Source organism: Ammospiza nelsoni, chromosome 1 (assembly GCF_027579445.1).
Source record: "Ammospiza nelsoni isolate bAmmNel1 chromosome 1, bAmmNel1.pri, whole genome shotgun sequence".
Taxonomy (NCBI): Eukaryota; Metazoa; Chordata; class Aves; order Passeriformes; family Passerellidae; genus Ammospiza; species Ammospiza nelsoni.
In genome coordinates, this window is record NC_080633.1 from 54,291,497 (window position 1) to 54,307,911 (window position 16,415).

At 36.0% G+C, this 16,415-nt stretch overlaps 1 protein-coding gene across 2 annotated transcripts in view; it reads right to left on the bottom strand.

Moving 5' to 3' along the window:
• SUGCT (succinyl-CoA:glutarate-CoA transferase) overlaps positions 1-16,415 on the bottom strand; it is a 311,756-nt gene that overhangs the window by 241,410 nt on the left and 53,931 nt on the right. For both annotated transcript variants that reach the window (XM_059477514.1, XM_059477505.1), the window contains one exon: positions 5,617-5,712. In XM_059477514.1, coding sequence (XP_059333497.1) covers positions 5,617-5,712 — 96 coding nt within the window. The remainder of the gene's footprint in view (positions 1-5,616; positions 5,713-16,415) is intronic.

Below are 16,415 nucleotides of genomic sequence, written 5' to 3' on the forward strand. Positions count from 1 at the left end.
AAATTATCAGTATAATGTTGTCAGGTTTGAATAACTAGAATTAATTACTCATCATTTATGAGCTTTCTACAGAGATTGCCACAGATGATTACTATACTTTTTCAATTGCTAAAATGGCAAGGAAAAAGAATCCATACTCCAGCACTTCTTACCAAGCAGAGTGCCAACTCCTCTATATTCACAGTAAGACCAAATCATCTGTGAAGAGGGTACAGTTTTTAATGTCATCATACTATAGTAGGAAACATCTGAAAAAAAATCTAGTAAAGAAAGCTACAAATAGAAAATTGTTCAAAAAGAAAGAAAGAAAGGGGAAAAGTCCTGCAAATTATATTCCTGTTTTCTTGTTTTACAGAATCCATTATGACACAAGTTTTTCTGGTTTCAGTCTTTCTTGTGACTTGTAAGATAAAGATATAAGGAAGGAGAGAGTTAAAAAACAACCTATAGGTAAGTAGATCAAGGCCACTAAAGTATTGGGCACTCCTCATATGAGTAAAGACATTGATTGTGAGGATGGCCAACTGTTCTTTGGAAATATTATCCATGTAGTGTGATAAAACATGTTTTCATCACACTACGTGGATAATATAATAGCTTGAGAACACAGTTTCTAGTCAGCTGGTCTGTGAATACATTTGATTTTCATGTTTATTGGTATTATGCTTCACTGCTTGGAAGAATAATATAGGAAAATGGAGCCCCAAGGCAGTCTAAGTAGTCCAGATGAGTATTATATAGATAACACTCACAGAGTAAGAAGGGTCATCTTGCATTGCCTGAATTTAAAACTTCACCCTCCACAAAAAATATCTGCATTTTACTTTATTTCCTGTGCATAAGTCCCATCTTCTCCTAGACTGGGCTAATATGGAGCAGAAAGATTTTCTTCCATTTTGAATTTATTTAAGGAGAGTCTCATGTACAAAACAAAACTTTGCAAATAATAAAAGTTCTATTCTTTGTTGCTTTTGATTCCAAGAGTCATTAACTGCAGAAGTATCCAATAAAACCACATAAAGGCAGACAAGAAAATGAGTACATATCACCATTCTTGGATGGAATAAGCAGTTTGAAATTTCTAAATGATTGACATTATTCTGCTGTCCTCTTCACTGAAAGAAAAAATAAAGGAGACTGAAGTTCTGAGAGATTCTCTAGAGCTGAGTTAGAAAAATTGGTGCACATTGTGCCTTTGTGTGAAAACCACCTCTGCCAGATGAATCGGGTCAATAATCGAATTTCTCTGTTCCTGTGATGAGACACAAGTGACATGTGTGGGATTTTCTTTGTAAGACTCCTAGACAGTATGAAATTCTATGACCCAAAAGTATGAGATGCAGATGATAAAAGTAATGCAGAGATATTTTATCTAAGAATGCGCTCACCTTCTTAATACCTCATACCTTTCACTTCCTTGTGAGCTTATACTTTGGTTTTCATAACATTTAACTGACTTTGACACCAAGATAATTTCCTCATATGAAGGAATTTTTATGCTTAGCACAAGCAGAAGCTGATATTTAAAGAATCTAAGTGAGTTTGTAACAACAAACCATTAGTGTTAGGTCTGATGATTTATTAAAGTGCATAGGTCAGTCAACAGAAAAGGTAATTGGTTAAAATAATTTCTTTACTGTCTCATGTTTTTAACTTCCATTTAGAATGGTGGTGCCCTTTGAACGTTCTGAAAATAAAATGAACTATACTTGAGAAAACCCTGTCAGTCTTAAAATCCAGAACAAAAATAAAATCATATTCAGTAGATATCTGCAAGAACTTGTTTTCTCAATTTTCTAAATAGGCTTCCATCATTATGGCCTGAGAGGAAACAGCTCTACACCTTTTGCTGAAAGTTTGCCTCTGCTCAGTTGCCCAGGGTATCTGATGGCAGGGTGACAAGCTGCCACATCAAACATCTTGTAAACATTCCACTTAGATTTTCTCGGGAGAATGAATTCCAAGTGGATCAATTGAAAAATGAAAATGTGAATGTCCAGGTCTCAGAGAGCTACATTACTGAAACCACTAGAATGAGGGAAGACCTTATCACCCCAAGTGAAAGACAGTAAGAACTTCAGTTTTCAGCACAATTATTTAACCCGGATGTTTTGAAGTCTTGATTTCCTCTGGATAATCATGGAGCAGATGTTGCTAAACAAGGTGTCTCATTATAGAAACTGTTTGTTTTTTTTTTTAATTGTACTAATTATATTTAAGATACAGCCCAGAACTCAAGGTTTGTGTTTTAACACTTGAAACCAAGCAAACTGGATTCTGATTCCATTAACTATCACTGGAGTGACCTATTCAAGCTACATTGCTCTGATTAAACAGCAGATCTCCTCAAAGGAGGTAATTTCTTGTTAAGGTTTCAGGACTCAAAAAATTATTCCTGATTTTGGCTGATAGGAATCTAGGGTACTTCATCTTTGTGGCACATTGCAAATTTCACTTCCATTGAAAATCTGTGGTAAACCTTTACAGTTAGTTTTACAGGAACCCTGGGAGACATTACATACTCAAAAGACATTCACATCTTTTTCTTTGGCTTCTGGTAATGAACACAAAGAACTGAAAACTCAGACATTTCAGATGATCATGTCACATAGTCAGCACATTGACAACAAATGAGAAAAACCTGAAGAATATGAAAACCCTTGCACACCAAACTTAACATCTCAGACCAGACCAGGAACAGATTTCCAAAGATGATAAAAGTTTCAGGAAGGAGAAAACCCATCTTCCCCTTAATGCTTAATTTTTATATTTTTAAATGCAAAGAAAAGTAATAAAGGTCAATCTAGAGAACACATTCAGGGACAAATTATGCTGGTAGTATTTCAATCAAGAAGCAATAGCAAAATTCAGTGAAATGACAGAGATACAGTCAAAGGTAAATTTGACCTTGTAAATAGAAAAAACCAGAGCCATTTGCAAAGATATCTTGAACAAACTTATTCGGGTGAGGCTCAATAAAATAAAAGCTACCATAGCATTCAATATAGAACACTTATTGTAACAATTGAAAGCAAAAAAAGTACTTTTTGTGTACATTTTTAGGATGCTTCTAACGGGGCTTTTTATTATTTTGGTCAGTGCTCTAGTGTAACTCTGATCAGACATCTCTCACACTGAAAAATGATGTAAGTTACTTTGATTTTGCCTTTTTAATATCTCTAAAAGGATCTCATCTTTGCCCAATCCTCCATGATTTAACATAACCTGACACTTTTTACAGGACTGCATGTTCTGTGTCACTTCATAACTTATTACCTGTATAAACACTTAAAATACAGAAAAAGAAAACAAAATAAAGGACATGTTTGCCACTACCTAATTTTTCTGAAATATATAGAAATACAAATTTCTGAAATGTGCTTTTCATTATTTGAACAAACTGTAGTTCACTTGCATAAAATATCTTGGAAAAAATTGTAAAGACTAGTGTAAGTCATTAGCTTAGCAAGCATATTCAGTAAGTAGAATAAGGAATGAAAGTCAAGTATCAGAGATCTGTTCTATATTACAAATTGCAATATTACAAATGAGCTGTATGAGAAACTGTAAAGCCAGTACAATAGCAACAGTGAGGGTTAAGTCAAGTTTATGAAGAACTTTGCAATCTAAGTATAGCTTGGGTTAGTAAAGGGAAAAAAAAATCCTCTAAAACGCAAAATATTCTTATGGTTACAATCAGAATTGCAACGATAGTAGCTGATGCAATGTTAGGCCATAAGCACATACACAAACAACTCCATCCATAAAAAATCCACCCGAATCATTGGTTTATGAACAAGAAAATTAGATAAAATTTGTTTATAATATTGAGGTAATATTTCTAGTACCTACTACAGAAACAGTGCACAGAAACATAGGAACCATAATTTTATTCAGATATTTTTCAAAAAAAATTTTACTTTCACAATGACTGATCAAGATTGAATCAAAAAACAGCTAAAACTATCTCCTAGACCTAAAGACCTGTCTATGAAAAAAGAAACAAAGGATACTCAATGTATGCTTTTCATTTTGACTGTGGAAAAACAAAGGCCAAAAGGACATAAAAGAATACAAGTTTCAGTTATGCAGCCAACTGCCACATGATGAAGATAAAATGCTTTGTTTAGTCAGGTTTTTGGGTTTGCTTATACAAACTTCAGATACTTCAGATCTGTTTTATACTTTCAACATACTAAAGTTCAAAAGGCTTGCACCAAAAGGTCGCATGACAGAAACACAGCGGAGTGTAAATACCTGGTTACACTGGGTCATGAGAGCTGGTTCTGGAAAACTCACCCATACTGCTACACCTGTAGCACTGGAGACAAAAATACTGCAGGAATAATTCTTGCAGAAAGAGCCACAATAGCTCCCCATTGTTCTGAGACAATTTGCCATCTGTTGTAGCCAACGCATAACAAGTTGATTGTGCAGTAGTACAAGTATTGGAAAAAGTCTCCTAGATGAAGCAGACTTAGTCCTTGCAAAACCAGCTCATTTTGGTTTTAGACCTGAGGAGGTCTGGCTTTTACTAACTAGGGAAAGAGTTCTGCATAATAGTAGAAAATTTTTGCTTCAGATTTTATGGCCACAGGGAGCTAATCTTTCAGTTACGATCATCATGATCTTCACCACTGGGAAGACTATACACTAAATTTCCCTCTCCTCCTGTAAAAAGAAAGGAGAGGGTAAAGATACTCAGCAGTGTTTAGCTGCAGTTCTCCCAAGTAAATGCTGGAAACTGCCCCTCTCAAGACTTAAAGGACTCTGGACATAAATTAAAAAATACAGGCTTTGCCAGCTAGATACAAACAGGACCACTTGCTAAGAAATGCCAAAAAATATGAAATAAAGAAGAGATTTTTCTTAGTTAAATATATGCTCAAGTTTCCGTAAGACACGATCTCCATCTAAGAACACAAAATGAAGAGCTAGAAAAGAACACAATTTTTTGTTTACTAAAAGAGTTTACCGCACTGGTCAAAAGTAAGATAAAACTTGCAGTGAGATTTTTTTTTTCCTGTGTTTGTTTATATGATGAAGGTCATGTTATTTTAAGGAATGTCAACCCTTCATTAGATGTAGCAGAGTATGAATTCTGCTGAGGAGATCTGAGTTCTGTTTAATTCCTTTTATCAACCTGTTCTCTCATTGAAGAAGTGATTAGTAGCAAAATCAATAGAAAATTACAAATATGTAGCACTGCCAGATTATCTTTGTCATTTAGACTGCTCTTGTAGGCTCACAAGATAAAACTACCAACATTCAGAGGGACAAAATTGAAAGATCTCGGTTTATAACTGGTATGGAATGGAAGTCAAGTAACCCTTAAAAAAGGTTTCTCTGTTAGATGAAAACCAATCAAGTCATCATGTCAGCTTTAAAGTCATCCAGTTTCAGCAAACACCTTTGATCTATTTCAGTGTTCTGTTACTAATCTACTGCTGATGAAGAAATATGCGAAATGCAGAAATGACAATGAACAACAGAACCTTGTCATGCCTCTGCACAGACACATTACAGACTACAGGTCATGGGAAAAGTCAATTCTCAATCTCATAATACACAAAATAATGAATTCCAAGGGAAGAAAACCTAATGCTTTCTGCTTACCTGATATGGAACAATACTCCCATGAGCAGTACCCCAGCGTTTTGCTTCAATTTTGCAATTAAGGTAATTCGCTGCTACATGAGTGAGACATGCAACCTGGAAATGGAAAAAAAGTATAGTATTCAGGAAAGCTGGAACTTCATTGACAATTTCTATCTGCTTTAGATACATAAGTTAACATATTAATGTCACAAAAGCATCCTTTAGACAATATATACTTTGTATAAGTTTTTACTATGAGAAAAACTCAGGCTACAGCTATATCACAGAAGTGCTTATTTAAGAAAACTCCATAAACTCAAAAATTAATATGTTCCCTATAACACCAGTAACACTGGACATATGTAGCATTAAACTATCCTGAGAGATAAGAGAGTGTTACCCTAAACATTTTGCAGAATAGTCAGCTGCAGCAGTGTCTTGTCTGAAGTCTAGTGGGAAGCATGATGGATTTGTGGGATAGAACTCACCATTTCCTGAACCTCAATCCCATGCTTAAATCACAAAGACTTTTTCCTCAGTTACAAGATTATCTTTTCATTTTCTCCTATGCTTCTCATTTTACATGTCCAAGCTATGGAAAATATTTCTGAATTCTTCAGCTCCCCACAGGTTCTGTAATATTAATTAAGTCATGGGCCTTGATAAATCATCTGTCATTAGAAGATAAGGAGAGATTTAGCAAGTTATTAGTCAGACATAGCTGGAAAAGTATTAACTTTGAAGAAAATACAGCATACTAACTTAGGAACCAGAATGTGAGAGTATAAATATATATATTGTAAGTATGATTATGTCTTAGGAAAAACAAATGAAAATCTGTGATGCAGTAATGCATGAAAATCAGTAGTTCTGTTATAATCCATGGCAGATTCCTTATTCTTTATTCTTGGAGGGAATACAGTGTTTGATGATATCTGAAGCCAAGTAACACAATAGAGCATTACAGTTACCATGGAAGGTTATCACTCATTCATCAGACACAATGCATTTTTTTATTCTGTTAACTAGCTGCACCAGTAAGTGCAAGTGCTTTCCTCAACAGTAGACCATGTAGACAATTTTTTCCAAAAATATTATTTTCTCCATATTTCTCCCATTAGATCAAAGAAATTTTGCTTTGATGATCAAACTGTTTATACCATTTTGTACCCTCTAATCAGTCTAGTCTACAACAAAACACAGAATTAATTCAGAGTCCACATTCATATTCCAATATGTGAATTATATCAGAATTCTCAGGAATCAACAGCTATTTCATTTTCTTGTTCTTTCTCTATATATTCTGAAAAGAAAATATGAATGTGCCACTGTCACATTTAAAGAAAATATTTAACTGTAAATCATGCATGGAGCAATTTAGTACAGCAGAAAAAAAACCTAAGAAAATACATAGCAAATAAGGGTCTAACTACTGACAAAAAATTATATTCATATATACTAACTAGAAATAAATTCTTTATTCCTGAGTATTTTTGGAAAACATTTTGTAGCTGGATTTACAGATCCAGTTGTTTATAGCCCAGTGTCACTTCATTTAGCTAAAATGTTGAACCATGTGTGTTCTTTGGTCCCCAGGAAAATCTCAGTAGTTAAGGAAATGGTACTGGAAGTATCTAAGAAAAATTTTTTTCCTAGTCTGCAACTTTTCTCAGGAATATAGAAAGAAACAGCATGATTATAGAGAGAGTTAATGAGTTACAAGAGTGTGTTGTTTATAAGTAACACGCAGCTTTGACCCATCATTCCTGCCATTTTTCCCTTTGGGGTCATACTCCATAGTGATACTTTCTCTACCACAGCAAATGGCTCTGCAGTGAGGATGAAATATTATTCATTACATATTCTTCTGTATTTGCAACACTACACAGCTGACACATTACACACAAATTTCACTGAGTGAAGTGAGATGCTTCCATTACAACTAGCTTTTACTTCTAAAGACCAGGAATAATATGCATTTAACTTTCCACAATTTCCATACAGGCAATGCCATATCAAACTTAACTCTGGGAAGGACATAGTGAATTAAAACCTAGTGAAACAGAAATCCCAAAATATTGATATTGAATGCAATTGAGCCAAGATTTCATGCTATTCATTTGTTTCTACATTCTATGCTATAGAATTAGGGATTGGAGTCTCATAAACAGAATTCTTCACAAAAAAACTTTTACCCCTAAAAATATACCTTCTTAACACAGTGTTACAAATTTCTTCAGCTTCCTGGATAAGATGAATGTAATATTTTCAGTAATGGAAAAAAAACCACATATCTAGATTTCTCCAAAGCATTTGTTCACAGTACAGGAAAAGGAAAAAAGGGATTAAAACATAATGCTCACTAGATATTGACATTTGACCGTAAAGCATCTGCTTCATGCTTGTTTCAATAGCAAGAGACCAAAAATGACAGGGAAGTCAGCGCTTAGTAAAGATGGCAATGTTGGAACTAACAGTTGCTAGGACTATATCAAGGTCTCAGTTCAACTTGGTACTTAGTGTGAAGAATAATTCCATTTCAATCAATGTACTGACCACTTGCTTGAATGCATATGCCTATGTAGCCTATAAAACTGGTTTGCTTTTTTTTTTTTCAATAAATCATGAAAGAAAATTATTTTGGCTTCCTCTGACTTCCTTCTCTGATTTGAGTACCTTATTCACAGCCAAATTACCCAGACAAAATTAATTATTAGCAGTAGCCATAGTATCATCAGCAAACAAATAAGCTTATATAGACCAAAATAAAGTAATTATATCAATGTTTTGTGTTTTATATGAAAAGACACTGTTGAGTAAACTCTGTGGCCTTTTGCCACATTCATCATAACTTTCTGACAAGTTCAGCAAACTTGAAGACGATTCTATTTCTACTGTCCTATGAAACTTTCCTCTACCTCTCTTTCCCTTTCCTCTCTTTCTGGCTCAGTTGATTATCTTTGGCCTTTCCAAAGATTTAGTCCCAGTAAAAAAGCACTGTCCAAAAAAACCTTTCAGCATATACAATTTATGTAATTAATAAAGAACATGAAGAATTGATCTACCTATATCTTACAGCTGTTAAGCAAACTGCTGAACTACAAGATATCCCAGATGAACATTTTTATAGATGTTATATCCTTTAGAAAAAACTGTTTGTGAGAATGTAAGTCTATTTCTCCAAACTCCCCAGTAATTCAAGACTCAGGACATCACTGATAGAGACACTTCTTGCAGTAGAAACATCTATAATACAATCAATCTCTAAAACTGGAGTTTGGGTACATCTGTATGACATAGTCAGCTAAGTATTTTTAAAATCTATACTTAAAACTGCTTTCCTGAAACCTTATAGACCCACTTCTCTTCTCCTTTAATTAAGAAATAATCCTCAAAAGTAATCTTTGAACTTACAACATTAAAGCAGATGTAATGCAATGATACAGACATCTCTGTATTCATTTGCTTGTAGAGACAGATCTATGCATTGTAAATATGCATTATCAAATGTCTACAGATAAGTGTTTCTTTATTTCACATCAGTAAAGGGAACACATACTTCAACATTCCTTTCTAATGTTACTGTTGATGGCCAAATCCCATATTTGTGTAACAGACTTACTTAAATCAGAACAAAAAGAGAGCTGCATTAAGGTCTGTAAAGTTATGCTCAGATTATGATGAAATCAGACAGATGGGAAACAAGATATTAAAAGCCACAAGGTCAGCAGACAAAGAAAAGAGACAGAATTTCAAAATATTTTTTTTCAAGATAGCACATCAAACATAATTTATTACAATGAGTTCGCTGAGTCAATCAATCATTTCCATGCAATTTCAACAAGTGTAAATGAATAACAAAAGAAGACAGGTAACTGGAAAAAGAAAATAACATTTTAATTATATTCTTTACTTTCTTCTCCCTCCAATTTTGTGTCTGCTGTCTTGCCACAAACCTTAACAATGCTTTGACTCTAAGCCAAGTTAATTTATTACTGTCTCATTCTTTGTTTGCAAGCAAGCATGTAGACTTATTGCACTGGCATAGGTAACATTTCATGCTATGCTACAGAAGTAGTAACACAATTATTAATTTACAGCTTTGTAGGAAAAAAATCATTCTAGAAAATTTCATGGCCTTCTGTTGCACAGAGGCCAATAATCTTCCATATATACCTTTTCCATACTTCTGGTGACATATTAAAAAAAATTTTACATGCGAAAACTGTGAACATAAGACCACAATCCACATTTGGTGCACACTATAAAAGGTCTCTTAAAATCACTGATCCTATGCTAATATTTACCTAATGACTGATTTTACAGGTTAATATTTTCCCTAAGAAGTATTTTGACACTAGTAACATTTAAGTTTGACTAATTTTACTTTTGCGGTTATTCCCTATTGCCCTTATGGAAGCTGTTTCCATGTACGTGTGCATCAAGTGACTCTCAGCTCCTGCTCCTTGAGTCATTTTTGCATTATCCAAAAACCTCAAAACCCAACATCAAAACCCAAAACCTCTATCTCTACCAGGCAACCCCCACTCTTCCAGCTAATTATGCAATTCCTAAGCATTGACCCAACTGTTTCCGGACAAGGCACGACACCACAATGCACGGTGGTGTTCTATCAGCTTTTACACAGGAATTGTGTTTCAAACTCCTTCAAGAATTAACTGGGCAGCAGAAGCCACAGCCTTGTGCAGAGGCAAGAGAGCTGCCACAATTCAAGGCAGCCCATCATGCAGGGGTCCAGCAGGAAACCACAGCATTCCCAGGTACTACCAACAAGCATCACCTTACATTCAGGCTTGTAAGGGCCGCCCATCTAGCCTGAAGCTGAGAGATCTGCAGAAGCTAAAAATCAGTTCAAGAGTGGCATACACCTCTAGGCAGGGCAGACATTCCCACCTGCAAGCATGCAACAAAGCCACTGCCCACAAAGGAGCAAGATTCCACTGCTTCATCCGTCGTGTCACTGCACCAAAGCAGCAGGTCTGGCCTGCAAAAGTTAACTAAAAAAAGTAAAACTACTATCACACAGGCCAAGGCTTAACACTATTAAAGACAATTTTTGAAAAATGTCTGTGATCATGTTATGAACACTGTGCTCCAGTAAAAAGTGTTTTCTACTCAGTGACACCAATACCTCTTAATGAAAAACTCCAGGAAATTATCATGAATTCACCATTCACACAAGAAAACTCCTGGCATTGAAATATCCATAAATGGCATAATCCTTGCCACAACTATAATGTTGTTAAGATAAAATCAAATCTTTAATGACAAATACCTAGAATTTTAATACAGGTCTCCTATAGTGTCCTGTTCTTGTACCTTCCAACCAGACACTTAGGCAGGTATACAAATCCATGCCAGCAATCACATGCAGCGTGGGGGATTTGCTGATTCAAGTTAGCCACCTGACCAATAGCACACAGCAAATCACAGTCACACAAAAGATGTGCTAGAAGGTGTTAATTGAACCAGAAACAATAAAAACCCCCAAACCACGCAATAACAAAATAAGAGATAATGTATTTCAATATGTTATCTAGAATATGAATTCTCAGAGGTTAAGTTAGATAAAAAGAGCAAACAGACTTTAAGGTACACAGTTGTATAAATACTTTTTTTGCCTGAAAATGATGTCTGATAACATCTTTTGCTTTATCAAAAAAAAAAGTTTAGACTACATAGAGAAACTGAGACATCTTCTTTTTTGCATTGCAGAGAACTGCTACTTTCAGAGAAATGAAACAACAAAAAAAGAACTGATTTACAAATTACTTTTAATGAGCCATTTAGAGCTCATAAAAGACCAAATGGATGCTTCCCATAGCATGGAGATCAGCTCCTGATCAAGATTCAATTTGCATTAACAATAGCAAAGATTGATGCAACTAACAGATGTAGTACTTGTAATTTCAAAGTATGTTTCAAGAGTAAGTACATGTTAAATGGACTCCTATCTCACCAATTAAACAGGCAATCAAGCAAACAAACCAAAAAAATAAACTTCTACACAATCAGATGAATTTTAGGAGGAGGATCAAAAAATCCTGACCATAGAAGCTATTAGACAGCACTAGTATAAAAGAGAAAAAGGAAACCAAAAATATTTCTTTAAATGAGCTCCAGTTGAAGAAAAACACATTCTAAAAGGAATAATAAATTTCATTTTCTTGATTATTATAAAATACTAGTCTTTTTTTTTTTTCCTGAAAGCATAAAGAAAGATTCTACTTCAGCTTCATAATTACAAAGGAACATCATTAAGGAACCTGTTACATTAAAAAAAAAAATATTAAGGAGAGCATTAAGGCTAAAAATACCAAGACCTCCAAAGTTAGTCTGTAACTCGGTGCAAAATCCAAAAACTGAAGGCACTGGGTTTCTCATAAAGGAAAAAAAGGAAAAAAACAAGAAAGCCTATCAGTGGATTTTCCCATAACATGAGCCTGGAAAACGATGAATCATTTTTAAAGTTACTTTGAAAACAAATCTCTTTTCTTTTTCATGACATGGAAAAATCAGCCAAACCAGTTAAAACTTTGGCAGTGTTCTAACAAATGAAATCAGATGTTGATAACAGACATATCAGACAACTTTAGCCATAAATTTCTACAATTATTTTCTTAAGACTTTATTCTCTCTGAAGAAAGACTATATACGCATTGAAATGTTAAATGCATTGTGTTCTGTATTTCACACAGCTTTACCAAGTCCAGTAAAAATTTAACTGACAAAAAAGTTTATTCTGCTACATTGTATACAGGTTTCTCTAACCCTGTAACACATTTTGTGTCTTGATTTTCTAAAGTTAAATGATGGTGAGGATGGGGTTGAGCATTCATGGGTAAGAATCAAGAAGGCTAACAGGGCAGATATCCTGGTGGCAGTCTTACAGACAACTCAACCAGAATAAAGGGAAGATGGAATACTCTATGACCAGCTGGCAGAAGTCTCACAATTGCTATCCCTTCTCTCATGAAGGACTTCAGCACACTAGATGTCTTGAAAATACAACACAACAAATAGGCAATAGTCCAGGAGTCAGGAGTGTGTGGAAGATGACCTCTTGATGCACTTGGTGAGAGCCAGCTAGGGAAAGAGCCCTTGGACCTGTTGTTTGTGAACACAGAGGAAATTCTGGGTGGGAGTGGAAGGCTGTCTTGAGCATAGCAACCATGAAATGATAGAATTTTTAATTGTTGCAGAACAAAGGAGAGGACAGTTACTTTGGAACTCCAGAGGGAAGACTTTGGCCTGTTTAGGAGATTGGTTGGGAGAGTCCCTTGAAAAGAAGTCCTGTAGGACAAAGGAATCTAGGAAGACTGCAAATTCTACAGGAAGGAACACCTAAAGGTTCAGGCATAGGATCGTCATGTTGCACGTGCCCGACAGGGGATCAGGCCCAGCCAGTATAGGTATATGAAAGGCAGGTCCTACTTGACCAACCTGATCCTCTATGGCAAGGTAACTCACTAAGTGGATGAGCCGTGGCTGTTTATCTGGACTTTAGTAAAGCCTTTGACATTTTCTCACAGTCTTCTTCTGCTCATGGTTTGGATGGGTGCACTCTTCGCTGGTTAAAAAAACTTGCTGGATGGCTGGGCCTAGAGAGGGGTGGTGAGTGGTGCCACATCCAGCAGGTCACTAGCTCTGCAGGGCTCAGTGTTTGGTCCAGTTCTGTCTGACATCTTTAACAACACACTGGGCAAGGGAACCCAATGCACCCTCAGTCAGTTTGCAGACAATGCCAAGCTGGGCGGCAGTGTTGATCTGCTGGAGGGTAGGAAGGCTCTGCAGAGGGACCTGAACAGGTTGGATCAATGGGCCAAAGTCACTGGTATGAGGTTCCACAAGAAGTGCTGGATCCTGCACAGCAGAAAAGGACCTGGAGGTGCTGGTTGACAGTTGAACATGAGCCAGTGTGTGTGCCCAGGTGGCCAAGAAGGACAATGGCATCTGGGCCTGTATCAGGAATGCGGGGGAAGGGAAGATATAAGTCCAATTGTGTCAGGAACCCATGTCTTAAAAAGGAACCCACTAGGCCACCACAAAATATCCAAATGTGGATAACATTGTAACCAGACCAGTGAAGAGATTTTTGCTTTTATTTCCAGCACATCAGTCTCAAAATACAAAATGGAGACATGACAGCTCACTGATCCACACCAAAATGTCTCCTCCAGCAGGGCTGGTACAGAAATACATAAAATCATCTCAGTCTAGAATTCAGCTAATCAGACACAGAAAACATGTATTGACAAGCATTCTATCCAATCTTATAAAACATACGTAATCGTAGCTAAAACAAAGACTATTTCATAAGAGACAAAGTTCTGTTCATGCTAACCTCTAAAGATATACATTAAATAACCTTGTTGCCATCCTAAAGCCAATTCTACAGAGGCCTATTGTTGTTTGCCACGTCTACTGCTTGGGAAATTTTCTGCTTGCATGGGAAACTTTTCTGCTTGCATGGGAAACTTTTCTGCAATGCTAACAAAACTCCAATCTAAGGCCTACATACTTCTTCTAACCATTTCTTAAAAATCCTCTAACCTTATGGATTCCAACAAGGAACAGTGTGGCCAACAGGACCAAGGCAGTGCTTTATAATCAGATCTGGTGCAGCCTCAAATCCTGTGTTCAGTTTTGAGCCCCTCATTACCAAAAAGATGTTAAGGTGCTGAAGAGAAGGGCAGTGAGGCTGGTGAAGGATGTGGAGCACAAGTCTTATAAGAAGCACTGTGGGAGCTTGAATTGCTCAGACTGGAGAAAAGGAGGCTCAGACATGACTCTTACTGCTCTCTACAACTTCTTGAAAGGAGGCTGTAGTGAAGTGAGGGAGCCAGTCTCTTCTCCCAGGCAACAAGTGATAGGACTTGAGGAAAAGGCCTCTAAACCCAGGAGGTTTAGATTAGATAATAAGAAAAAGATTTTCACAGAAAAATTTGTCAGCCATTGGAACAAGCAGACCAGGGAAGTGGGGCTATATCTGGGAGTATTTAAAAGATGTGGCACTTAAGGACATGCTTTAGTGTTGGACTTGGCAGTGCTGAATTACTAGATGATCTTAAAAGTTCTTTTCCAACCTAAATTATTCTTTTCTAATTTAAAAATAATAGCTATATTTGACGACTGAGAATGGAAACAAGAAAGCATAAAAATATGATAAAGACAAACAGATTTTGCTCATATAAAATTTAATTACCTGTGAAGACAGGCATCAGAATAACTATAGCAATTTTTGTTCTTGTTTGCAGTTGTGTAATATCCAGAGGCTCCAAACTGGATTTAATACATGCTTTGTGAAGGATACTATTTTTTTATTTAATCAGTAATAGAGATGTCTTTTTCATGGAAAGCTCTCAACATCCAAAACATGCACTTTTCACTTTTGATCTTATGATAGGAACAGTGCCATTTACAATGAAAATATGCATATGTCTAACCATTTACATCACTCATCTTTTTGTTCTCTACATTTATCAGCATTAATACTTGCATGAAAAAAAGAAACTTAGGTGTGTGTCTACTGACATGGTCATTTTCATGTTATCTGTAGTGAACAAATTAAAAAAATAAAATACAACAGTAATTTCAATAGCTTGCTCTGAAGCAGTGCAAACAGGTAGATTTTTAGACTTCATTTGATATATAGGGAGGGTCGTAAAGAAAGAAGTCATGCCTATTTGGTTGTGCGAGAAATGTGCAAATGTTGTCTGCCTGTTATCACAGTGAAATCTCCCATTCACCACAGTATTACCTCGGCAGAACAACAATGGCTGAAAATCTCCATTCATTGTCCATTATTTAATGATGCTAATGCACTACAGGGATGTCACAAGAAACAAATCTATGCAATTGAATGAAATGTTTGAAATACGATGCTTTACAATATTATAATTTCTGTGCCTCTGCAGTATTAAGCAATGGCCATAAAGTTCTTTTGAGCATTTTAATGCCGTTCACATTGCAGATGTAGTTCATTTACTAAGCTGTTACACAGCATGCAAGCCAGAGAAATGTGGTCCAAAGTTCTGTTTGACTTGACTATTACCAATGAGTCTGGAGTCAAAATACAGCACTTCTACATAATGCTTTTTAAGAAGCAGCAACATTGTAAATTATACTCTGACGAAGGAATTTATTCTTTAATCAATCTACAAAAATATTTAAGTCGTATCACAAAAAACCAAAAATTATTTATCACAGAGGAAACTAGAATAAAAATAACTTCAAATCTATTTATTAGAGAAATCTAGTACTACCAAACTCATTCAAAGCAAAGCAATGAATTTTTACAAATAACTGAACTCTGACTAGACACTCACATTTATGGTCACATTAATCCACCTCCACATTTATATCCACATTGATCTTTACCTTCACAAGGTAGCGAGGGAAGGAAAAGAACTTGTTAAACCACTCTGAATCCTCTAACATCAATCCTTGTTAACTGGAGAAGTCCCAGCTGACTGGAAATTAGCAAATCTAAAGCATGTAGCTGAAGGATGATTCAGGGAACTACAGCCTGACCTCAGTTCCAACCAAGTTTACAGAAGAGATCATCCTGAGTGCCATTACATGGCACATGCAGGACAATCAGGGGATCAAGCCCAGCCAACATGGACTTATGAAAGGCAGGTCCTGCTTGACCAATCTGATCCGATTCTATGAACAAGTGACCCACTGAGTAGATGAGGGAAAGGCAGCAGATGTACTCTGTCTAGACTTCAGTAAAGCATTTGACAGAGTTTCCCACAGCATCCTCCTAGATGGGTGAACACCTCAGTTAATAA